Source organism: Eptatretus burgeri, chromosome 8 (assembly GCF_056783735.1).
Source record: "Eptatretus burgeri isolate ZD-2024b chromosome 8, Ebu_testis_v1, whole genome shotgun sequence".
Classification (NCBI taxonomy): Eukaryota; Metazoa; Chordata; class Myxini; order Myxiniformes; family Myxinidae; genus Eptatretus; species Eptatretus burgeri.
Genome location: NC_140968.1, coordinates 54,365,590 through 54,392,591, shown reverse-complemented (window position 1 = coordinate 54,392,591; position 27,002 = coordinate 54,365,590). Strand labels below are relative to the sequence as shown.

At 42.1% G+C, this 27,002-nt stretch overlaps 1 protein-coding gene across 1 annotated transcript in view; it reads left to right on the top strand.

Annotated features, from left to right (window-relative positions):
• The window catches only part of EIF3B (eukaryotic translation initiation factor 3 subunit B), a 71,530-nt gene that overhangs the window by 27,346 nt on the left and 17,182 nt on the right, over window positions 1-27,002 (top strand). The window contains exons 11-16 of the mRNA XM_085892115.1: window positions 4,827-4,899; window positions 6,992-7,114; window positions 10,520-10,598; window positions 13,500-13,638; window positions 13,840-13,965; window positions 19,491-19,568. Coding sequence (XP_085748241.1) covers window positions 4,827-4,899; window positions 6,992-7,114; window positions 10,520-10,598; window positions 13,500-13,638; window positions 13,840-13,965; window positions 19,491-19,568 — 618 coding nt within the window. The remainder of the gene's footprint in view (window positions 1-4,826; window positions 4,900-6,991; window positions 7,115-10,519; window positions 10,599-13,499; window positions 13,639-13,839; window positions 13,966-19,490; window positions 19,569-27,002) is intronic.

Below are 27,002 nucleotides of genomic sequence, written 5' to 3'. Positions count from 1 at the left end.
TTTTTGAGAAGGGGAATCTTCTGCTCCAAAGAGACGAACCCTGTATTCATCTCCTGCACGGAGAATTGAATGGTCTTCTGAAAGATATCTTCGTGTGGTTTTTGAAACCATCGGTGTCATCGGTTGCTCTGGTAAATGTACCCTTCTCTGACAGAAATCATCAGAAGAATGATGAGGACCTCATGATTGGGAACGATGCCAAACTGTATATAAGGGAACAAAGGAGTCTCAAGAAATCCACCTTCACTCTGAGTGAGTCAGACATCCAAGGTTTCTTCAGTGCAGTTCGCTCATATTATGTGAAAGCCTGCAATTACATCTTCAAAACCTGGCCGCTAGATGATGAATTAGCCAAGCATGCTCAGGTGCTGGATGTTAAGCTACACCAAGAAGTGGGGTTTGACTGTGTGGAGTTTTTCATCAAGAAATTCCCCTGTCTGTTCAGTGGCGGTGATAGTGACATAGACAGTCTTGAGAGTGAATTCGCTCACTACCAGGCAGACGCCTCCATAGCTACAATTGCTACTGAGACAGTGAGAGTGGATGAGCAGTGGCATCGGATTTCACAGCTCACAGATCCCTGCACTGGTGCCAAGAAGTATCCTAATTTGAGCAAAGTGATGAAGGGAATCTTGGTCATTCCTCATTCGAACGCATCATGTGAGCGGGCACTCAGTCTTGTACGGAAGAATCATACTGAATTTCGTCCCAATTTGAGTGTCAAAACCCTGGAAGCTCTCTTAATTGAAAAACTAGCTCATAACACCCCTTGCTACCAGAGAGAATACAGCAAAGACATAATCAGAAGGGCTAAAAGAGCCACACAGCTGTCACTCAGCAAAGCTGCCATGGAAAAAGCAAGCAGCAGTAGTACCAGCCAGTAAGGGAAGAAAAATATTGCTTCTTTTGTGCTTTTTGTTAATCTTTGATTTTCCCCTAACTTACTAATATTAACATACATGTAACATTAAAAAGTGCACAATTTTCCCCTTTTTTTTGTTCAAAAAGTGGGAATTCTTAACATGTTAAATGCTCCAAAATAGGGCTCAGAGGGCACTAGAGAGCATCTAGAACCCCAGAGCTTCCAGGGCCCTAAGGCGGGCCCTGGACCCCGCCGCAAGGGTCGAGCGCTCCGCGCTCGAGATGTGCGCTTCGCGCACATTATTTGGTGTCGGTTGAAAATCCTCCCTAATTCTGATTTCCAAAAGTTGGCATCTCTGTACTTGTAAGTTAATCATAAGTTGAGACACGCCGAGGTAATGTTTAGCGTACCCGAAACTTATTTCTAACCTATGATTAACGTGTTGTTGGCACGTTACGCGATCGTTGCCACACATCGACAGACGTTACTTTTAAGTTACTCATAGGCTGAAAGACGTCGGTATAATGGATCGTCCTTGCGTCAGCGTCCACGGCCACGGCCAGGACACTTATGTGCAGCATTCTTCAAACTTTTCTTTGGCATGACGAGGATGTTCACACTTCGATGTCTAGCTTGGCTATGATTCCAATTGTCCATCGGCAGCGTCTATTTAAAATACTCGAGTTTGAGCGTTTTAACACGTTCAGAAGAAACGCTTCAAATTTCAAAACCTCAGCGTCAAAAAACAAAGGCGAGTGACAGCAATTTAAATCGTTCATTGTAAACAATGAAAATGGCTGAGTGGTACCGTTTAAAAGTCTTGAGTGTAAAAAAAATCCAATTGTTGAGCGCAAGCGTCTACTTTCAATAGTGGGGTTTGAGCGATTTAGCACGTTCAATAGAAACGATTAAAATTTCCGAGCGCCAGCGTCAAAAAACAAAGGCGAGTCACAGCAATTTAAATCGTTCATTGTAAACAATGAAAATGGCTGAGTGGTACCGTTTAAAAGTCGTTGAGTGTAAAAAAAATCCAATTGTTGAGCGCAAGCGTCTACTTTCAATAGAGGAGATGCAGCCATTTAAATCGTTGAGTGGCAGCCTATGAACCTACCCGTGGACACGCGGACGCAAGGAGGATCCATCATAACCCACACCCTCCCCCTCACACTCACCTACTACTGCCAACATGAACAAACTACTACTAATACTGATACTGATACTGATACCGCTGACATGGACATCGACTCAAAAAGGAACTCGAAAACACTGTTGGGTTCCCTTTTATGAGCAGCATTTTTATATACCAATTCCCAAAACTGCTGGGAACACGTCTTTATATGGCAGTTGTAACCTAGAAACACGTTCATTTATTTTTTTTTTGTCGACCGAAAGACGTCATTGGAATACGTCTGCATACGTCGATGTGTGTTGGGACTACGTAAAGAATTGGTTCAAAGCACGTCAAACACAAGTTAGAAATAAGTTTCGCGTAAAAAAGACATTACCGCGACGTGTTTCGACTTATGAGTAGCTTATAAGTAGCGTTTGTGGACGTGTGTAAGCGTCCACATATCGTGTGTAAAACTTATCCCCATCGCATGCGGAACGTGTGTCATACGCCGAGTACGTCGTAAAATTTTGAACATGTTTAAAATTTCTTGACGTACTCTACTTACTACGACGTATGATAGGGTACTTTAGCGTTCTACTCACGTATACCAAACTTACTCATACCGTATTTGACGTGCCCCAACGTTTTAGACACATTTTTCTTAGGTCGGCATACGCTGGCAAGATCGCCAAGGTGTGACCGCGATGTTGACACTTCCATTTCTACGGCAGTTATGATTCGAATCGTTGTGCGTCAGCCTTTTAATAGGCTACGTCACGACATCATCGGCGATGCGTGCAACGCGCTGTGCCGAAGTTAGACTATCGTTGGGCATCGGTTGTGTAGGCCGACAACAGGTCAGCATTCGTTGGTATAAGTTATCTATAACACAACGAAACGTTCTGTGTCCATTACTAATATGTTATGCATACGACCAACTCGTTATGAATACGTCCGAATCTTAAAAAAAAAACATCAAAAGTTCAACGTCAGCCAGCGTTTTACATACATTTTAATACGTTGCCATCGCTGGCTAAAACGTCAAGGTGTGACCGGGCCTTTAGGACGCTTAAAACCCGGTTGTCAAAATTCTGGTAAAAATCGGATGTTTCCTTGACGTTTTAAGATTGTATAAAAAATATTTCACTCGCCGCATCACGGCTCGTCACGTGGTGCAGCGCGCTCGAGCAGAGGCGTCGTTGAGTCACATAAAGGTTTTGCGTGTGCGTGCTGACGGTGTTTTCGATAAGGATGGTGTTTAAAAGTCACTTTTTATCTCAATAAAGGTTATCGTCGCATGCCTGACTCACTAAGCCGTCGGATTATGTAAAGATTGTTGGTGGATGGCCGAATATTACGGTTTTGTGACTGATAAAATAATATTAAATAATTGCATGGAGAAATGGAGATTTTTGCTTCGGTCGACGTTACGAGTTCGTTTTAACTCCGATCGCAATTCTGTTTTCACTTTTGGTATTGGCTAAGTATGCTTAACACTTGTAGTCGAAATTCTGCTAAAAAAATCGGATGTTTTATGAGATTTATGTCGGGTGTCATATCTGAGGCTAAACTGATGATTATGTTAATGAGGGGGATTGTAACACATGGCATTACGCGCTCGTTTTAAAGTCAATTTCAATCCTGTCTTCAATTTTGGGAACGGTTAAGTATGCTTAACACTCGGTTGTCGAAATTCTGGTAAAAATCGGATGTTTTATGAGAGGTTTGGTACAGAATCATCGTAGAAACTTCTGGTTTGCGTCGCTACCTTCTCCAGAGACAGCTTTTATTAGACAAAGCCAGAGGTCAAGTTGATTATTTCGTAAGTATCAGTCTATGACTGCTTGTTACTTACGAAATCTAAAGATTTCGTAAGTATATTGATGACTTCCGTCATCTGTTTGTGCTTGTTTGTTTGTGTGTTTGTTTGTTTGTAGGCATGATAACTCTAGAACGGAAGAAGCTGCCACTGTCAAATTACACCACGTGATTCAGGAGGGTGATGGCTGGCGCTGATTAGATTTTGGTCAAAATCGGTCAAAGGTCAAGCTCACAGTGAGGTCAAACATTCGATTTTTGATGGTTTGGTGCAGAATCATCATAGAAACTTCTGGTTTGCGTCGCTACCTTCTCTGGAGACAGCTTTTATTAGACAAGGTCAGAGGTCAAGTTGACGATTTCGTAAGTACCAGTCAATGACTGCTTGTTTGTGAGTTTGTGTGTTTGTTTGTCGGCACGATAACTCGAACGGAAGAAGCTCCCAATGTCAAATTACACCACGTGATTCAGGAGGGTGATGGCTAGCGCTGATTATATTTTGGTCACAGTGAGGTCAAACATCCAAAAAAAGTTATAACTCGAACGGAAGAAGCTACCAATGTCAAATTGCACCACGTGATTCAGGAGGGTGATGGCTGGCGCTTCGATTTTGGTCAAAATCGGTCAAAGGTCAAGGTCACAGTGAGGTCAAACATTCGATTTTTGATGGTTTGGTACAGAATCATCGTAGAAACTTCTGGTTTGCGTCACTACCTTCTCTTGAGACAGCTTTTATTCGACAAGGTCAGAGGTCAAGTTGATGATTTCGTAAGTACCAGTCTATGACTGCTTGTTTTTTAATTGTTTGTCTCCGAATTTGGAGAGGTTAACTTGTACAAATTTCTGTTGGTAATGCATCGATGATAAGTAAATTGGATGGAAGTATAGTGTGACGTACAGCATAATGTACACAGCGAAGAGTGTTTGAGATGATCTGTTCATCACAATATCTTGGCTAGATATCCTGCTTCATGCCTTTTTGTTGTAGTAGACATATATGCTTGAAATGGATAACCAGTTTGTATTTCTCCACAGGGTGTTGTCACCAACTTTGAAATATTTCGAATGAGGGAGAAGCAAGTTCCTGTGGATGTTGTTGAAATCAGAGGTGGGATTAACAGTGCTAAACGTACCACCGATCGAACATGAAATTTATTGCTATATATTTTTTGTCCTGTTTTTGTTTTTGTTGTCCAATTTTTTTTTGTGTCATGTTTGTGCTTGTTTTTTGTATGCCTGTTTTTTTTGTTGTTGTTTGTTTGTCCTGTTTTTGTTCGTCTCATCCAGAAGGGGATGCGAGAATATTGCTGTGCGTTCACATGCATCCGCATATTTTCGCTTTTAAAATGTTTTTCTCTTCAACCATGTGTCCGATCAATGCAAAACTTTAAACATAAGAGGGATTCTCCATGGAGAATATTCCATTGATAATTTTGATGTCATAGGTCACACGGTATGGCAGCCATATTGGATTAAAGAAACATTTGGACATCTTTTTCTCCAAAACCGTTCAAAGGAAAAAAATTGAAACTTGACATGTGTCATCAACTCCCCATGGGGTGTATGGGGTGATAACGACGACATCATCATCGGAGAAGTATTCCAGCTATAATTAGTTGAATCAATCTTTATCTGAAAAATCTGAAACTTCATATATCTGATCTATGAACCGACGTAAGTGACAAATTAAATTTATGATGCCATCGGTGTTGTGGTCTGGTGGCCAATTGGATTGAAAATAAATACATTAAAAAAAAACCTTCCTCTCCAGAACTGTTTAACAGATTGATGCGAAACTGCATACATGTGATCAACAACTAGCCATGGGCAATATAGTTTGAAATTTATTTAATATCCACCTTCATTGATGCAATTTAGCCTTGATTATTAGGCTATTTAACAACCACAAAAGTGGTTGTTAAATAGCCTAATGATTGATCAATAAAGCTATGGATAATGGCAATGTCGGTGCATGGTAGACTCCATTGGTATTGATGTTTTGTTTACTATATCGTTATACTGGTATATCAGTATTTTTTTTTTTTTTTTTTTTTTTTAACACGGGTTCCAAAAATACGTAATGGTCCAATACATTTTCATATATGACGTACACATCATGGACACATGGTAACTTTTCAAAGTATTCCCACATGGGGCTTTTTTCCCGATGATGGGTGCTTATTTTACTTCCAACCTCAACTTGTATTAAAAATGATTTTGTTTTAAAGCGAGATCAGTACTGGTAATCGGCGCAGGCCGGTATCCCTATCTCAGATCACCATGTCAGTAATCGGCGCAGGCCGGTATCCCTATCTCAGATCACCATGTCAGTAATCGGCACAGGCCCGTATGACTATCACGGATCGCCGTATCGGTAATCGGCTTACGTCCACATGATTGTTGCAGATCGCTATACCGGTAATCGGCACAGGCCGGTATGACTGTCGCGGATCGTCATGTTGGTAATTGGCACTGTTGGCTTTCTAAAACACACCCGATTCATATAAAATAGCCACGAGCGCAAAGAAAAACGCAATTGCTTGTATGGTGCTTAGTTATAAGTTAAAACCTACTGTACCGACTTCCTGGTATGTTTTGAGGTCATGCGTTTCACTGTTCCAGGTGTAGCCGAGTCCATCAAAGCATCGCCAGATTCTAGTGCATGGATGATATGGGTATATGGGCCATAATATAGCGTGTTCAGTTGACGATGGTAATTTTGTTCAGAATAAGTATGCGAAGCGAGACTATGCGCTCTACGAGTGCCATTCTATTTTGACCTGGTTTTTTTTTTTTTTTTTTCTGTCCGTGTTTTTGTTTGTGTCGATCCGCTGTGTTTTGTTTGTGCCTGTGTGTGTGTGTTTTCTCAAAAAGCAAGATCCAGCACTATTTTTTTTTTTTAAACAGCTGAGTTTGAAATGCACAAAACAGATTGTTGTGGTAAACATTTGTTTTTTGGACTCGATGAAGAATTGTCATATTTGTTTGGATTTCATCATTTGGTATGAGTTCAGTTTTCAATTTTGGAGCATTTTTGTGAATATGAAGCAGGTGCTTGCAATGCATTTTATATTTTGTTGTGATTTGATGAAACTGTTGGATTTCTAATTGTTGGGAAATTCAATTTGTGCCACTTGTTCACACACTCATTCCTGATTAGTCTTTTTTTTTTTTGCTATTCCGATGTTGGTGATCTATAGAGCCAATCGCAGCATTTGCTTGGGAGCCTCACGGTACCAAATTTGCAGTGCTCCATGGCGAGAGTCCTCGCATCTCTGTCACTTTCTACAATGTCAAGAACAACGGAAAGATCGAGCTTATAAGTAAGACACTTGCTTCTATCTTGAACATTTTGAGATGCTTGCATGTATAATCAGATAATTTAAATAATTTTTTTTTTAAAACAACATTATATAGTTCGAAGTTGCTATATCAGACTATGTTCAACACACTTCGCCCCTCCCGTCTCGGCCGCTATTGGACTGGGATCAAAACTCCTCCATCTCGGTTGGGATTAAAACTTGGCTTTTCCCACCTAAACTAGCACCGACGGCCTGTCCGACCGCTTTCAAGCACATAGAAGACAGATTACAAAGGTAAGAACATTAAAAGGGGGGTGATTAAGGGATGGTGGTTTTCAACACAAGCATTGAGGGTTGGGGAGGGGGGGGCAGGTAGACAGCATCTTTCTATATGGCTAAGCGCATGCAAGTGGTTACCACCCCTATTTTAGGGCATACCCTGACTTGAGTGGCATTTTTGAAAGTTACAAAGACTACTACTGGTCATGAAATTTGGTTCATTGCACAGACAGTGTTCCATAGGACCTTAAAATATCTAGGTTCATGGGTCTATGATGTATATTACTGAATCTACAGGATTTTTATTGAATATACATGCCCAGTATTGTCCTTTTTTCTTGTTTCACCTCAAAATATGACATATATTAGACCATGCAAAAATACAACATATAAAACATTCTATATGAAATTTCTCATTTTAATCAAAAGGTTGTCACCCACCATCTGAGAAAATCAGCATTTGTGTCGGTCAGTGGTGGATTCGCATGATATATGCACATTCTGGCATATTTTTATTTTTTCTTGTTTTATTGCCCTTTTAGAGTCTGGGACTCTGAAATCCTCTAACAAAATGACTAGTTTATCAATAACTCATATTTACGTGTCTTAAATTATTCAACCTATTACCAATAATCAATGTAAAAAAAATTGAGATGATCCGGGTGGATACTTAATTACAGCGGCTTGACCGAACTTTCCAACCCAAATATCCGACTGCACGTCACGTTTTAAAAAAAAATGCTTTTATTTTTCTGTGCATCAGATTATTTTCACTAAAATGTATTTATAAATAGGGCACAGTGATGTAGATATAATAGTATAAAAAAATTGAAAACATGCATGGCTTTGGTTTAGAGTAATTTTGCATTTTTGTCCGACTGCACGTCACACTTTTTTGAATTTGATTAAAAAAATGTATTTTCTTTAAAAAAATGTAAATTTTTTTTTTTTCCAGGTATTAAAAAAATATTTTATTAATTTAGAAGGCAGTCAAAACAGTTTTGGAGAATTTAGAGAGCTTTTTGTTACTCCCAGAACGGATTGAATTGAAAATTTACGTCCAAGAATTTGTTCGATAAATCTTCTCTCTTTTCGTGCTTTTCAGCATCTGAATAGAGCAGTAATAAAAAAAAAATAGGTATGTATTATTTCTTCATCATCCCAGAAATTGGTATTTTGATTATTGGATTAGTTGCTAGAATAAGTTACATACTATGACCTTCATTTATTTTGCCAAAAAAGAAAAATTAGGTAATTTCATTGAAAACTCACAAAACCACCAGAATAGGTACCCCTTCTTCAATGTATCATATTTCGATATATATATATATATATATATATATATATATATATATATATATATATATATATATATATATATATATATATATATATATATATGTAATTAAGCTATACGGTTTTTTGTTCTGAACTCAGTTAGACTTGCACTTTCAGGAAAATGTAGTGAGAAGGCAATGGAACAAACTTCATTTTTTGACATTTTTGAAACAGAGTGGTAACCACTTACATGCGCTTAGCCATACATGAAACAACACATATTTCGTATTGCAATTTAATTGCCTCACACTTACTTGATTACATTTAATATGGGAAATAACTAACCTATCATATGCAAAGTTAGCTCCTAGAAATCATTCCCACAACAATACAGTTTGAAAGGTTTGTTGGTCTTGGGCATTTGCTTGGGAGGCCGGCATTTGCGAGGGGGGAGAAACTGATGCTAATTTCATCTAATGTTGTGTCGATCACTATGGATTGCTTTGTCCACACAAGCAATATTCTGTCTAAGTGATCTCCAAAGACGCTACTAATCACACACACTTTGTCTGTCTTTTGCAATCCTTTGCTCTCCACCTGTACCGATTATTTATTTCAGTGTGGATATGGTGTCACATACAATACTCATTCATCCAAATTGAAATTCTACTCATTCTTTCTGCGCATTGGAAACTAATAAGTGCTCACAGTTCCTCGTGTATACAGCTTTCCAACAGCACCGTTATCTCAGCCTCCTGATTTAGATTTGCCAAACAGCAACCGGAGATTATTGCCCAATGAGCACACAATGCAAGGGTGGCAACCGGCATCTCTGGAAGGAGTTGGGCATGCATATTATTATCCTGTGTGTGTCCCTGGAATGAAAAGTGTTGCAATTGATTCACCATCATACAGGCCAGGGGAAGAGATGTATTGCTGGGAGAGACAGAGACACACTGTCCTAGGATTGAATCCCCAGCTGAGGTTGATGGTGAGGACTTTCACAGGTGTAATTCAAGAAAATGTACTTTCATCTGGACTTGTTTGCTTATCGTTGCCCGTCAATTTTATTATATTTGCAGAAATTGGGAACAATTTTGTGCAAAATAAACATCAGTTTGCTCAGTCTCTGTTGTTTGTAAAATATAATTTTGTTGAAAAAGCTTTTTTTATTTCTGTAATAATGTTGATATGAAATATTTAGAGACCCATAAACCTCTTGTGCAGATGAAATGTACAAAATGCCTTTTTAAGTGGGAGGGGGAAAGAAACGTAGTTCTGGCAAACAAAAATCTGGTTTGGGCAAGTTAATTTTACGAGTGAAGAGGTAATGTCGAGCCCTGATGCTTACAGTTTCTAAATTTATTACACAATTCTCTTCGACTCCTGGCTGAACTTCTCCACAATATTCCAAGCGGGACAATTTTTGAGATCATTTCTATATTTCAACAACATCCACATCAAGACGATCTTCACTTGCAAGGCATTGGGAATTTATCAAACAATTTCAGCTCTAATTCGGGAAAGTTGGAGAAACTCAGTGACTTCCTCGTGCCGACCATCCGATCAATTGCTTTTCAAAGCCTTCAAGCATTTACCCTTGGATATCCCAATTAACTGCGAGCGTTTGGTTTGCTGTTGTCGTTTCCCCTGCATAATGTGTCTGCTGTGTTGTATGTCATTAAAAAAATGCTCATATAGCCCAGATTTTATTAACTTTTTTGTTAGGATTTAATTAATATTTTTAACACTTATCCAGAGAGGTGTTCCCCCATTTTAAATTTGGTTAAATGAAAATTTGCTCTAATCTTTTTATTTTTCATTGGAGTTGTCCTTTTCTAAACTCTTCCCTACTTCATGTCTTTACAGAAACACTGGACAAGCAGCAAGCCAATGCTATATATTGGAGTCCTCAAGGCCAGTTTGTTGTTCTTGCTGGTCTCCGAAGGTATTTATTTATTAAAAGCAGTTTGTTGTTTTGTTTTTAATTCATTTTATCCTAAAGAATAAGGTATTGTTACGGCTGTGGAAATTCGCAAATCACCATTCAGGACCCTCAGGTGAGATATCTTCATAGGTACATGTGTAGTTAGCCCAAACCTGTTGTATAGAGGGAATTTATGTGATCCATTCGGGCTGCGATCCCTTGAGTTAGGCGTTTTTCTTTTTCTATCTTTTATTTCAAACACACAACATTTCAACAACCACGCCATCCCCATCACAGCGCCAACCACACTGCAACCACGCCACCTCCACCATCTATGCAACTACATCTTCGCCCTACGTCCGCTTCCGAACGGCAAACAAAGGCGCAAAGGAGGATATGACCGTTTTTACAGCCATTTTTCCCTGCTGTGCAGGGGTTTGGCTTTTTCTTGAGGCAATGTTTTATGGCCGGATGCCCTTCCTGACGCCAACCCTGGTCGCCTCTTACGACACACAGGGATATGGTACACCTATTCTAACCGGGGCATACACCGGGACCAGTACACTGGCACTCATTTCGCCGACCTCGGAAGGATGATAGGCTGAGTCAACCCCTGGTGTTAATTCAGCAGCCAACGGGGCTTGAAGTCAGGACCCTTGGATCCCAAGCCACCACCCTAACCACTAAGCCAACACCAGGCTTTTCACACATAAGCGCAATGGAGGGAACTGCGATAATGCGCAGGTTTTCCCGCCTGTTTCTCCCGGTTGAGTTCTCCGCGCTCGGTGTGGGGGAGGTGCGATCCGAGCCGGGGGTCAAAGGTGAGAACGGGTGGGGGCCTCTTTTTGGGGGAATAATTCTCTGGCCCAGAGCCAAAAACTGACTCCCCCGGCCCCCGCACGGAGCGGGGTGGAGGGAAAGCGTGAGGGAACGCCCTTTTCAGGAACCCTCTCGAAGGAAGGTGGAGCCGGGAACGGGGCGGGGTGAAGGGCGGAGCCCCGCACGATAAAAGACGGACACGGGCGGGCGCGCTAGAGCTTCCTCTTTCGCCTCTTCCTCTTGAGAGCTTCCTCTTTCGCCTCTTCCTCTTGAGAGCTTCCTCTTTCGCCTCTTCCTCTTGAGAGCTTCCTCTTTCGCCTCTTCCTCTTTCGCCTCTTCCTCTTGAGAGCTTCCTCTTTCGCCTCTTCCTCTTGAGAGCTTCCTCTTTCGCCTCTTCCTCTTGAGAGCTTCCTCTTTCGCCTCTTCCTCTTTCGCCTCTTCCTCTTGAGAGCTTCCTCTTTCGCCTCTTCCTCTTGAGCGCTTCCACTTCCGCCTCTTCTTGGTCGTCTTGGCTGGTGGTCTGGTTGGTCTTCGGGAAGAGGTCCTGCGCCCGTGCCTTGGCGAGCGGCCCTGTCACAAAGGCACGCACGGGAGACTCGGCAGCGCCCGTTGCGAGATGGACCTGTGGGTCCGGACGGGGAGTGCCGGAGAGGGTTCGCCGGCCGCGAGAGAGGTCGGGGCCAGGCGTGACCACGCTGACGGTCGCGGGAGAGGGACTCACCAGACACAAAAGGGAAGTCGCGACTTCTTTCTTTTCTTTGGGGTTTTGGTGTGAATGTCCGTGGGTGGTGCCAGTCTGGCTAAAGTAGAACTGTTTTTGTGTTTCCGTGTGTATGCATATTCGGTCATAGCTCTGCATCGTTTCTTTTGTTTTAATTGCTAGATGTGCATTTTTCATTACTGTATGACTGTAAATACGTGCCTTCCGTGCTGGTCTGTGTGCGTGTGAATAAAATGCTTGCATGTTGAACTGTGCCCGTTTCGCTTTGTCTTTACTCCATTGACCCTCCATATTGCTTCACATAAGGGGTTCGTAGTGGGTGCAACATCCCGGTAATTAATCTGAACTGTCCAGGTCGACGATAACACCGCTCGGTTATCCCGATAGTATGGAACGGGCCGCCCAAGCGGCTCGTGTCCGGAGTCGACCTGCGGCGAGGTACGATCGCCCGCTTTACCATCCGCGTGGGTACTTAGGTAGGTCGAGTTTGGCGAACAACCCTATCCTACGCAGGTGGCCGATTGGCACAATTGTGGTGATGTCGAAAGGCCCACCCGTGACTGGCTCCGGGCGATAGTTCCCGGAGGGTCACGACTGAATTGTCCGTCCGGTGGGCGATGTGCCGCGATCTGAGTTACGTGGCCGTCCGCTCGCCGGCGGGCGTGAATTCGCAACAGTATTAAAGGTATTTTTAAACCTTTGGAGATGGACAGTTTAGTCTTTTATAAGTTATTTGTGCATTTTCTGATTTGTTAAGTTCTATTTTCATCTGCCGTTTATGTATATTTATTTCTAAATAATTTTTCTGCATTTATGTTTTGCAATTTGGATTTAGTTGAACATTTTAGGGCCATATTTTAACACATTTTCTAACCCAGCTTAAATCCTGGTTTGTAGCCAATTTCCTTGTCTGTGGCTACAATGGCATTTGAGAACCACAACAGCTTAACTGTATTCCAAATAGCATGTGCAATTGGGGAATGATGATGCACCAATCAGGCAGATTGTTACTGAATATTGGTCAGATACGCGATTGCCGAATAACTCCACTTTAGCTAATGTGTGAAATTACGTGATTACTGTAATTATTATTTTCACTCCGATGAAGGGTTAACAGAGAGATAGTGACTTTGGTCTTTGTGGATAATCCGCACCCTAAATTTTGATCAGTTGTATCTGGGGAGAAATGTGCAGCTTATGCATGAGTGATTGCAGTAGGTGATTACAGTAGATGATACACAGAATTGCAAGTACTGCACTGCATTTTGTATGCTGCCTCTCCACCGAATTTGTTCACCAATTCACTCTCAAATCTATTTTGAATTCCCCCCCCCACCCATCCCCTTTCCTTCACACCCTACTCGTCATACTACCACAAACAGTATGAATGGAGTGCTCGCGTTTGTAGACACTGCTGACTGTGCCCTTATGAACATGGCCGAGCATTTTATGGCATCAGATGTCGAGTGGGATCCTACAGGCCGCTATTTGGTCACTTCTGTTTCGTGGTGGACCCATAAGGTAGGGAGTCTTTGAAGTGATATTCTGCTGTTGCATTGTGGTTGTGTTGTCTTTTGTACAGTTCCACAAAATCAGTAAAAATTGTCAGTGGAATTGATTGAAACAGTAAGATTTCACCACGATGTCACAATCACAAGACTGTTTATTTTTAAAATGTACTGGTGAATTTGTCACCAAACTACCTCCTCCCTTCTTCTCCAGGTTGACAATGGCTACTGGGTATGGACCTTCCAAGGTCGTCTGCTACAGAAACGTCCAATGGATCGATTCTGCCAGTTGCTTTGGCGGCCATGCCCAACGACTCTTCTCTCTGCAGAGCAGATCAAGGTTTGTTTATCAGTTTATGATCTCACCTTAACGGTCTTCACAAAGTTCTCGAGACCAACCAAAAGTTTGGAAACTCTAGTTACTACAAAACCCTCCGGCAATCATTCTGATGCGTACAAGTAGGACTTTTGTTTCACTTTTGCCGAGTTGAGATGTGGTGCTAATCCCTTATAGCAGAAATTTAGCTTGTAACCTTGCATTCAAAATAAACATGCGACAAGCGATAATTATTAATTATGAATAACGGACATGGGACAACTGCGACTCGTTTTGAGCACGAAACACGTATTAGGCCAAATAATAATTTAAAAAAATACCAATTGATCGTCCCCGCCTACTCCCTTTTTTGAAGCCACCTCATTTTTTTTATTCCCCTCGCCTTAGGAGAGGGTATTTCATTTGGGTCCGTTTGTTTGTTAGTCAGGACAGAACTTTAGTGTTTTTCTCTGCAACTGCTTGTCGGATTGAGACAATTTTTTCACCATAGGAGTGACTACTCGTGTCGAATGTTTTATTGATAATTATGACATCATAAGCACGTGGTGTGGTAGCCATGTTGGAAAAATGGAAAAACGTTGGATCTCTATCTCTGAAACCACACCAAGGAAAAAATTGAAATTTGGCAAATACTCATGGGAAATGTGATTTTTTTTTTTAGTGACGTCATAGGTGCCTTCGTTATGACATCATAATTGCATATGTAGAACGCTACATCTGATCAGTATCTAGGGATAAAATGGTCCACAATTTTTTTTGATTGTCATCGGTCACGTGATTTGGCAACCATATTGTTAAAAAAAAATTTCTTTAAACGTTCAAATATCTTCTCTGAAATGGCTGAACCGGTTATCACTGCCAGCATTTATAAAGTGGCAGTTCTAATTATGTTTTCTTAATTACGTAACACACCAGTACACAAACGCCACCCAAAATACACCATACAAAACAAGTCCTGGTGAGGGTCTGCAATCTCTGATTGTTCTTTTCCTGTTGCATATGTAGATTAGGAAAATTAGGATGCATCTGCTCATTAGGAAAATTTTTGATGGTCATCTAGGGATAAAATAGTCCATAGAAAAGATGTCATAGGTCACATGGTTTTGCAGCCATATTGGATTTACCCTAAAACCTATAAAAATCTTCTCCAGAATGGCTGGACAGATCAAGGGAAACTTCATACAAACGTTCCCCAAGCCAGAGGTGTACAAGTTTAACAAATAACTGATAGGTCACACGGTTTGGCAGCCATATTGAATTGAAGAAAAATATTAAATGTTTTCTCTGGAACCGGCTTAATCAATCGAAGTGAAACTTGAGAATTGTGATCTAGTAGTGATAGGGAAAACATTTTAAATTTCAACTTGATCAGACACATGGTCTGGCAGGCAGAATTTAATTTTTTTTAATGTTTTTTTTATTATTGTTGATTAATTTTTTTTTAATAAGGCTCACTTGGCTGTGCCTGGATGGGTTTGAGGGTTGAATAGTAACAGCTGAAATGTGAGTTCGAGCCAGGTTCCTCCTAATGACTTCATCTTTGCTTTTTGCTTCTTTGGGTTCCTTTTGATTATTCCAATGCAGTACTCTACCTATTTGGTCAACCATTTGATTTGATTCAATTAATTTTAATTCCATTCCAAATTCAATTGAAGAATAATAAATATCCTGGGTTAGGGTCAGGTGTCCAATCAAAGCGGGATGTCTTGATACCCAGTCATCACTGCCAGCAGTTATAAAATGGCAGTTCTAATGATGTCTTAATTAGGTAACACACCAGTACACAATCACCACACAAACGCCACACAAAACAAGTCCTGGTGAGGGTCTGCAATCTGATTGCTCTTTTTCTTGTTATTTTGTCAGCCATCAAGAGAGAAAAAATAATAATAATAAAAATCGCATCCATGTACGAAAGAAGCTGTGTCTTCAAGCGTCTGCACCGCTTTAAAATTATCCTCGTGGGGGACTGACGATTCCTTCCTCAACAGGCGGGGTAACGTTGCTGTCCTGATGCAAACTAAATATTGTTGCGAATTCGCGCCCGCCGGCGTGCGAACGGCCACGTAACTCGAATCGCGGCACGTCGCCCACCGGACGGACAATTCTGTCGTGACCCTCTCGGACCAACGCCAGGAGCTAGTCACGGGTGGGCCTTTCGACCTCACCACAATCGTGCCAATCGGCCACCCGTGTAGGATAGGGTTGTTCGCCAAACTCGACCTACCTAAGTACCCACGCAGATGGTAAACTGGGCGATCGTACCTCGCCGCAGGTCGACTCCGGACACGAGCCGCTTGGGCGGCCGGTTCCATACTATCGGGATAACCGAGCAGTGTTATCGTCGACCTGGACGGTTCAGATGAATTACCGGGATGTTGCACCCACTACGAACCCCTTACGTGATGCAAGATGGAGGGTCAATAAAAAAGGAAAAGAGACGAAGCAGAGCGGGAACAGTTCAACAAGCAAGCATTTTATTCACACGCACACACAGACAAGCACGGAAGGCACGTATTTACAGCCATACAATTATGCACAAAAAGCAAATGTAACAAAAGAAACGATGCAGAGCTACAACCGAATACGCGTACACACGGCAACACTTAAACAGTTCTACTTGTCGGACAGGCGCCTCCCACAGTCATTTATACAAAAAGCAAAGGAAGGAAAAGAAAGAAAGAAGTCGTGACTTCCCTTTTATGGCTGGTGAGTCCTGCTCCCGCGACCGTCAGCGTGGTCGCGCCTGGCCCCGACCTCTCTCGCGGCCGGCGGACCCTCTCCGGCACTCCCCGTCCGGACGCGCAGGTCCACTTCACTACTGGCGCTCCCGCGTCTCCCGTCCGTGCCTTCGTGACAGGGCGCTCGCCAAGGCGCGGGCGCAGGACCTCTTCCCGAAGACCAACTCTCCACAAAAACCAACCGAAGACCAACTGAAGACCAGACCAGACCACCAGCCAAGTCGAAAAAAAAAAAAGACGAAGAGGAAAAGGCAGAAGAGAAAGTGCAAGCGCGCCCGCCCGTGTCCGTCTTTTATCGCGCGGGGCTCCGCCCTTCGCCCCGCCCCGTTCTCAGCTCCACCTTCCTTCGAGAGGGTTCCCGAAAAGGGCGTTCCCTCCACCCCGCTCCGTACGGGGGCCGGGGGAGTCAGTTTTTGGCTCTGGGCCAGAGAATTATTCCCCGAAAAAGAGGCCCCTCCTTCACTTGACCTACATCGCCCCTCCTCCACTCCAAAGCGCGGGGAAGTCAAATGGGAGAAACAGGCGGGGAAACCTGCGCATCCTCGCAGTTCCCTCCTTGGCGCCTTTGTTTGCCGTTCGAAAGCGGACGTAGTGGCGTAGATGTGGTAGCGTAGATGGTGGAGGTGGCGTGGTTGCAGTGTTGCTGTTTGTTTGAAATAAAAGATAGAAAAAGAAAAACGACTAACTCAAAGCGTCGCAGCCCGGATGGATCACATAAATTCCCTCTATACAACGGGTTTGGGCTAACTACACATGTACCTATGGAGATATCTCACTTGAGGACTCTTTATGGTGTAATGCGAATTTCCACAGCCGTAACAATATTAACATGAAAACACTAAGCAACAACAAACTATTAACTAACGTACAGTGGGTTAAAAAACATGGTTCTTTTTTTTAATGGGTGGGTGGAAGGAAGGACATTCCAAATATAGAAGTGGTTTGCATCACTTAAAAATCCTGATCTTCATGTACGACTCGATCATTTTCCCAATGTCGATATTGAGTTGTATAGGTTCTACCGAGCCGTAGCACCATGTTTTGTTCACCGTCGCTTTCCGTGTGCGATATGTGAGCAGACTGATCATTGTACATGTCTGCGTACGTACGTTTCATCGCAGCCACTGCAGTAAAATTCAGTGTATGCTTTGGATTAAAATTGTGCAGCATTCGACTGTTTTTAAAAATAGCAAATTGTGCGACGAATGCAGACAAATTGTGCGAACGTGACAACCAAGTGTGTAGTTTTTTTAGTATTTCACCATACATTTATTATGTATTTCTTTAGAACTGTGGATTGTATTTTTAATCGGTTGCGTGAGTGTATACATGACATGTCAGGTATATGACACGTCATATTTGTTTGGCGGTAGAAAACTGACCCATGAAATATATATATATATATATATATATATATATATATATATATATATATATATATATATATATATATATATATATATATATATATATATATATTCTTTAGGTGGGGTGGGGATGGGGAGGTAAAAAACTGGTTTGTCGGGTAAAAAACTGTTTGCATATAACATGACCCCCCCCCCCCCCCCCCCGGTGTGTGAATTTGGTTGTAATCATACTGCTGCCCACACAGCAACCACACTGTGGGACAGCAAGAAATGTTAACCCAGTGTCAAGGAGTACCCAAGAAGAAAAGACGATATTTGTCCACAATAGCAGAACCATTACCCTGAAATTTCAGCTCCTCTATGAGTAAAGAAAATAAAGGAAACGAAAAACACAAAATGATCTGTCAATCGACATCATCCGGGTTCTTGCTCACTGCTTGGTAAACCGAAGCATTTGTTGGAAGGAAACTTACTAAGGTTTAACCAAGTTAGGGAATAAACACACCATGTCCTCTTGCTTACAAGACAACGGTGCTGTCCAATATGCCACATGAAAGTCTTATGAACACAAAATGGAATTGGGTATTTTCTCATTTTAATGTTTCTATTCATTATATTTTCAAATATAAATCGTGTTGCGGTTCTGCAAAGCTGGCGCTCCTCCCCCCCCCCCTCCAGGAAATGGCACACAACATATATCGGTCCCGAGACAGTTATTTAATCAGTACGGTGTTCGTTTTAGATCGCCCTTCCCTATTGTGTAGTAGGTTTATGGGAAAGAATGCATTGCTAGGGCTTTTAGGGAAGGTATTTATTCCCATCCTGTATCTATTTCATTTACTTTGCTGCACACACAATCATTCTATCACATAAGCATGCACACACAGCAACAGGTAGTTCATTAGCATATGCATGCTATTTCCTGTTGAAACCTCATACCATTACCCAACCAATGCTCACCTCAGACCTTCGCCATACCTGAACCCCAATGCTACAACATTTCTCCAACCATCGAAACACCTTCATAATAATTCCCACATCATCGGACCCCAACTCGAGCTTGCCGACACTCACCATTGACGCCACGATGATCGCAATCGCCTCCATCACAAACTCGCCACACTACAACTGCTGCACGACACCACCACTGCCGTCGTTCAACCAGTCATCACTAACGACCACCACCACATTTTGGGAGAAGCGTTCACGGCAGACCCGCACGATCAAATACCCTACCCAATGTTAATCTCAGAGATCAGTCACATGGCAAAGCGCAGAGCAAATGAGGCCACCAGCAATGGCAAAATGGGTTTGCTAGATATGAATGTGGTGAGCTCAGCCAAACCGGGTATGCATGTCGTGAGATTAAAAGGGAATTCAAAATATGCACCTTCATTTAACTGGACTCCATTTTTTTCAGGAAATCAAGAAAGACCAGAAAAAATATCACAAGTTGTTCGAGCAGAAGGACCGCATGATGCAGTACCGTGCATCTAAGGTGAGGGGTTTGTGTGACAGATTTATTATTTTCTGTAGCTGGGGAGAAAAAAAATGCAAGCAGTTAATTGGGCACCAGGTCAGGGTTGGTGGGATTATCATCAATCATGAAGAGCGAGCATTACTCACGCCATGGTCTTCGGCTAAACACGTGAGTATTGTGATGATCCTGTCCATGTTTGTTGGCAGATTAAATGTACAATGGCAGCTTGTCAAACATTTAGCACAGTTTCTTTTTAATCTGTGTGAGTGAAGTGAAAAGCAGGGTTAAAGCATTTGGTTCACTTTGTCTGTCTTTACAAACATAAGTTTATGATCAAGGAACAACTTGATTTCAATTGAATGTTATATTTTGAACATGAATCGGAAGCCAAACCTGCCGTTTTACCGTACTTTGGCTCTGAATTTATCCTGATTTCACATGTGCGGAGAGGAGCGAGATAATTTTTTCAGTCTGTCCTTCAATATTTAGGGATACGGTGTAATTAAGAAAATGTGTCCCCATCTCCAATCTATCCAGAAAACTCATCATGAAAATTGGAGGAAAATTATTCAAGTTATGATCAAAAAGGTGTTTGTTAATTCAGTCACAATTCAAAAAAGTAGGTCAAGGACACAAAACAAATATCAGGTGGACAACTTCAGTGTAGGTCCGCTATTATGATGCAAGAACATCTTGGAAGGCCAAGCAGTCTGAGATTCTGCATTGGCAAAATTGAGCGATGACAAAAAATGCTTTTAATTTTTTTTTTTTCCCAGACTGTCATTTGACCTTTATATGATGTGAATTAAGCGCAAATGCGGCTTGCTCCAGGCTATCGAGAGAGGGCAATTTCTTATGATTACACAAACGTCAGTCAGGTCAGGTTCGATCTGTGACCTGCTACAGGTACCATGGAAACCTGTACTTACCTGTTCCATGGTCGGGTTGTCGGCGACTAAACCGTCTCCCCCACCAGGTTTTCTGGTGAGGAGGGTGTTTGGATATGGACACCTAGCAGGATTAAAAACAAAACCTGTCAACGGGCGGAGGAGCTCCTTGTGAGCCAACGGCCATCCATATCTAGTGCTCAACTGTGTCTGCGGACGTCCTCCTGCAGTTGGGTTACTTCTTATTAGGAGGTTGGTGGCAGGATTTGCACTCCGGCCACCGTAAAACCCTTCATTCCGCAAAACGCAAAAAAATCTGAAAACCCACTCCGTGGGAGTACCTCCTGCGCAGCTTCCCTTCGCAGGGCAGCTCACCGGATGACGGGATTGGGGCAAAGCCTTCGGGACCCCCAATCTTTGATGATAGGAGGGAAACCACGGGGTAACATCCCTGGGTCAGATTGCGGGAGAGTGTGTCGGAGTGGTGCTGAGGTGTCGTCCACCAGACGGCGGTCTCCTTGGGTTAACCTGAGGCGGTCCCTTCGGGTGGGTGCCTGGAATGTCCTATCCCTAAGAGAGGATGATCACCTGTCTCTGTTATCATCTGAGCTCAAGCGTTTGGACATCGGGATTGCAGCTCTCTCTGAGGTTCGGAGACCGGATTGCGGCGAGATAATGGTGGGTGGTTACACCTACTGTTGGTCTGGTCGCTCTGATGGTTACCATACCCAAGGAGTTGCTGTAGCTGTGTCCAATAAGCTGACCCCAATGATAATTGAGGTAACACCGGTCAACGAGCGTATTATGAGATTAAGGATTCGTCACTCCTTTGGTGTCATTTCCCTGGTCTTTGTTTATGCTCCGACTGAGGCGAGTGATCTCACCGTGAAGGATGCATTCTACGCCACGCTCAAGTCTGTGGTTGATCAGTGCCCCAGACGAGATACACTTCTAGTCTTGGGGGATTTCAATGCATCGACTGGAACTGATAGGGATGGTTATGAGGTGTGTGTTGGTCCCCATGGGTCAGGAACTATGAACCAGAATAGCACTAAGTTCCTTGACTTTGCAAGAAGTCATGGACTTAGGGTGGCTGGTTCATGGTTTCAGCGCCCACAAGCTCATCGCTGGACATGGTATTCCAACGCTGGCGGTGTGGCAAAGGAGATTGACCATGTCCTCATTGACGGTCGTTGGAGGATGATCCAGACCTGCAGGGTCTACCGGAGTGCTCAGTTCCTCAATACTGACCACAGGCTTGTTGTAGCAACTCTAAAGCTGCTCCTTAAATCCTGGAGAATGGTACCATCCCAGCCTAGGCTGGATGTTGCCAAGCTCAGGGATGAGAGAGTAGCTGAGGAGTTTGCGAACAGGCTGAGTGGACACTTGGGGGGTCTGGGTGCTTTGGGGGGTCCTGAAGAGTTGTGGAGCGCCTTCAAGACCACCGTCCTTGATGTTGCCGGTGGATGCCTTGGAGCTCACCGCAGGGCAAAGAAGAATTTTGTCTCTCAAGGGACACTGGATACCATTGACCAGAGTCGCAGGGCCAGGCTGAATGGCAGAGCTGAGCTGTTCAGGGAGCTGAGGCATAAAACTGTACGTGCACTGAGGGTGGACAAGGAGGCCTATGTGCGAGGAATCTGTGAGGGGGTAGAGCATCACCTGTGATGTGATGTCACGAGGTGATTCTCGTCCCGCTTACAGGGGAATTCGCGCATTACGTTCATCCAAGCCCATCCCTCGGAGCACTGCAGTTCGAGCAGAGAGTGGTAGGCTCTTGACAGAAGAGTCTGAAGTGAAGGCCCGCTGGGCCGGTTACTTTGAGCGGTTGTACCAGGCTGATCCCCCAGCTGTCGAGTTGGACGTCAAGGGTGTTACAATCCCTGTTGCTGACCCTCGAATCAACTGTGGTCCACCTCCGCTTGTGGAAACACGGGCTGCGGTGAACCAGTTGAAACGGGGCAAAGCTCCAGGGATCTGTGGCATCCATGCTGAACTTCTCAAGGCTGGTGGAAATGCTACACTCGTGTCGCTGCATGCAGTTTTGTGCTCTGCCTGGAACACAGGCATCATCCCAACTGACTGGAAGAGGGGCCTTGTTGTCCCTCTCTGGAAAGGGAAGGGTGATCGCCAAGACTGCAACAACTACCGAGGGGTGACGCTGCTCTCAGTGCCGGGCAAGGTCTTTGCTCGGATAATTCTTGATAGGGTTCGCCACCATCTGCTTGAGCATCAGTGTCCAGAGCAGTCAGGCTTTACACCAAAGAGGTCAACGATTGACCGTATCCTTGCACTTCGTGTCCTCACCGAACGCAGACGAGAGTTTCGGCAGGGGCTGCTTGCAGCCTATGTTGATCTCTGTAAAGCGTTCGATTCAGTGAATCGGGATGTCCTCTGGAGGATTCTTGGTCTTCGTGGGGTGCCACCAAAACTGATCGATCTGATGTCTGAACTCTACTCTGGTACTGAGAGTGCTGTGAAGTGTGGTGGTACCATCTCTGACTTATTTCCAGTTGGTACTGGAGTTCGTCAGGGATGTGTACTTGCCCCCACACTTTTCAGCACTTGTATGGACTGGATTTTAGGGAGGATGTCGGAGAGATCAAGTTGCGGTGCATCGTTTGGCAATGTCAAGATCTCGGACCTTGATTTTGCAGATGATGCAGTCATCTTTGCGGAGACTTTAGACATCCTCTTGGGGGCCCTCGAGGTGCTGAATGAGGAGTCGGAGCCGTTGGGATTACGGGTTTCTTGGGTCAAAACTAAGATCCAGGCTTTCGGTGACATCTTGGATGCTGCTGTCCTGTCTGTGTCTGTTTGTGGTGAGGATGTTGAGGTCGTGGAGAGATTCACTTACCTTGGCAGTGATATTCATGTCTCTGCTGGCTGCGAGTCAGAGGTCAATAGACGTCTGGGTCGGGCCTGGGGGAGTCATGGATTCACTGGATCATGGGGCGTGGCGCTGCCGGTACCTGTGTGGGAGGACGAAAGTCCGAGTCTTCAGGTCCTTGGTACTCCAGTCTTGCTCTATGGGTGTGAGACTTGGACTCTGACCAAGGATCTGAGACGGAGACTTAATTCCTTTGGTACCAGGTCTCTTCGGAGAATCCTTGGCTATCACTGGTCGGATTTTGTGTCCAACGAGCGGTTGCTGAGAGAGACTCGGATGAGATTTGTTACCTGCATAGTCCGTGAGCGTCAGTTGCGGCTGTATGGACATGTGGCTCGTTTTCCTGACGCTGATCCTGCTCACCAGATTCTCTCAGCGAGGGAGTCTCATGAGTGGAGGAGGCCAGTGGGCCGACCACGTGCCTCATGGTTGCAGCAGGTTGACCATCATCTCAAGGAGATGGGGATGGGCCTGGCATCTGCCTGGGGGATGGCCAGACGGAGGCCCCTGGAGTACCGGCGGAAAGTGGACGCAGCGACGCGCTGTTCTGGCACATGCTCCCATACCTGACCTGACCTGACACAAACGTTAGTCAAGTTTTAGTGAAAGATGTTAAAACGTATAATTGGTCATGGCATTAAAATTAGGTCAAGGTCAAAAAAGTCAACCCTGCATACTTTTTATTCCCATTAGTAGGGTAAGAATACTGATTCTGGCTCACTTTTCCCCATGTAAATGAATGGGGGATTTTCAGCGATTTATATTTTTTTTCCCTAAAAATAAATCCCCTTTTTATCCCAAGGTATATTTATTTGTCTCCCCTTTTAACTTGGAGGTTGAACCTCATTGAATTGAACACCTGGGGGTTGAACAGCTCACTCATTGAACCTATAAAGATTTGTTCATTCTCAAATTCCTTCAATAGTTTAATTTTCTTTGCACAATAATCCCCATCTAAAATATTAACAAACAAAACATTTGAATCTTTATATTTTTTAAGATACCCCATTTGTGCCATTACGAAATGATAAACTTCTCTTAATGCTCTCATCTGACCACCTCCTGAGCCACATATCATTTTGAGATTATAGTAAATTGTTTTTTCATTGTTCAATTGATAACCATCAAAGTTTTCAGTCCATTCAAGGATATTCATTTTTTTCTTTACATCCTCTAACTTACTAGTTTTTAAATTAATTCGCTTATTTGTTTTATTTACCTTTGTTTTAGTTATTTTTTCAATAAGACTTATTTGATATTTTTCACATTCATTATGTTTTCCATTTATATACCAAGACTGAGATTTTCTCCACTCTTTAGTTTGATTAATACTTGGTTTAACCATTTATATATTGTGAAAAACCACAAGTGTAGCCCTTAAAAACCCTAACCCATCTTCCCATCGTTAAAACATAATCTATTTTATACACTCTATCATACAATATCCATATGGAACACAATCTATTCCATTATCTAAAATAAATCTCTTATCATCAAAGGCTCCTAATGCCTTTTATTTACTTCTTCACTATATATGTTATGTTTATAACTTCTTATTGTATTCATTTTCCTATATTCTTCTTTCTTATTCATCAAACAATTATAATAATTTCTAAAAGTTATTGATTTCTTTATTACATATTTCTTTATTCCCTTTAACCTCTTATCAATCTGTTCACCATACTTATAAGCATATGCCTTTGCTCTCAATCCAATAAACTCACTCATTACTTTTCCACCCAACTCATCCTTAAACTTACCAATAACCTTTTCATTCTTTTTGGAAAATAACTCACTCTTCTTGCTGAAATTACTTGTATCATATTCTCCAATATTTTTTTTCATATCTTCATAAACATCATCAGTTTTTATATCTAGGATAAAACTATCAGTATCCATATACAACAATGAAACATTTTCACCATACTCTTTCTTTAAGTCATTATACAAATAATCATACATCAATATCTTTGATAAATCAAGAACTGCTGTTCCAATATAAATTGGTTTATCCATTACAATACTTTCCTTTTTCATATGAATTGCAGAAAAGTTCTCTGAAAAAACCTCTTCTCTCTCAAAACTTGGTTTATTTATCAATCTCGAAGCTTCTTTCCAAGATGTTGCGAATCTAATGTTTTGTCTGTTTCTAACATTTTCCATAGTCTTTCCAAATACAGCATTATTCATTAATTTATAAAAGTCCCCTTCAAATTTTACTTTTGTATTTGCTCTCATATCTGTATTGAATTGAATATACTTTTTCACCCAAGGACTTTGTTTAAATTTTAAAACTCTATGAATTTTAGCTACTCTCAATCCTTCTCTCAAAAACTGTTTTAAGCTTCTCTGATGCAAAACATATCCCTCTTTATCATAGAATGTTGTTAATAACTTTTCTGTTGATTTACCTTTAATATTAAAACTTTTATGATAATCACTTAACCATTCTTTCTTTGGAGTTTTTCTCACATGCAAAAGGAAGATCTTTATGCTTATTATGAAGATCACTCGGGTACCTCAAATCAACTTCAAAATAATAACCTTCTTCTTCGTCATTCAATTCCTCTTGAGAAGAAATAACAATATTCATCAAAGCCTTTTCATAATCCTTTTCTTCCACCCACTCTAATTTACCATAAGGTAGAGATTGAGACATTGCCCATCCATACAAATTATTAGCATCAAAATACATCAAATAATTACTATCTTTTTCACTATCATAATTTGGGAGATATTTATTATTTGCTTTAGCATATCTTTTTGAACATACTTGTGATATTCCACCTCTCTTGGACTTCTCAATCATCAAAAGCATATCCACATCACTGATTAAATCTATATCTTGTTTTGTCATTTTCAACATTGCACTCCAAGCTAAACCAGGAGCTGTGAAATAGTGGGCAGGATCTAATCCATAACAATTTTTATTATGACAGAGTGATCTAAAAGCTTCAAACACATCAGCTAACAATAAAACATCTGTTTTTAGATATAAATCGTGATATTCTCCAAGGTTCTTTATCTTAAATATTTTCCATATTTCTTGTGCGTGTTTATATTCCTTATCACTTATCTCTTCTTCATAAAGGTTATTATAGAAACTTTCTTTTGAAGGAAGTTGTGTTTCTTTAAATCTCATAAATGAATCCATATAATCATAAGGATAAATTCCCTTACTTGTAAGAATTTTCTCTTTACTTTGAATTTCATTCCTTGTTTGAATTTCCTCTCGTAAGAATTCCTTCTTTAATCAGAATTTCATCTTTAATCTGAATTTCCTCTTTAGTGAGAATTTCCTCTTTTGGAAAGAATGAATTAAGATTTGGAAAAGAGTCTGTGGAGCTTAGATTTGATGCGAGGTAGGCTAGTGGTGTTCCCATAAACTTGTAAGAATCTAAAACCTAATACGAGTTATAGGTTTTGTGAATATCATTTTTGAAAATGAAATATACTTTTGACTTGTGTTTGTTATAGCAGAAATATTCCCTGGTGTTTTTGAAAGTTCATTTATAAATAGATGTGTATCATAGTTGGCGCTGTTGTGAAGAAAGACTGAATAAAAGAAGGTAATTTATAATTAAGATTACAACAGGAATGAGCGGGACCTCTATATTTACCAGTAAGATGACAATGGTCTCTAACTTTAAACTCCTTAATTTCCCCCTCACAAAT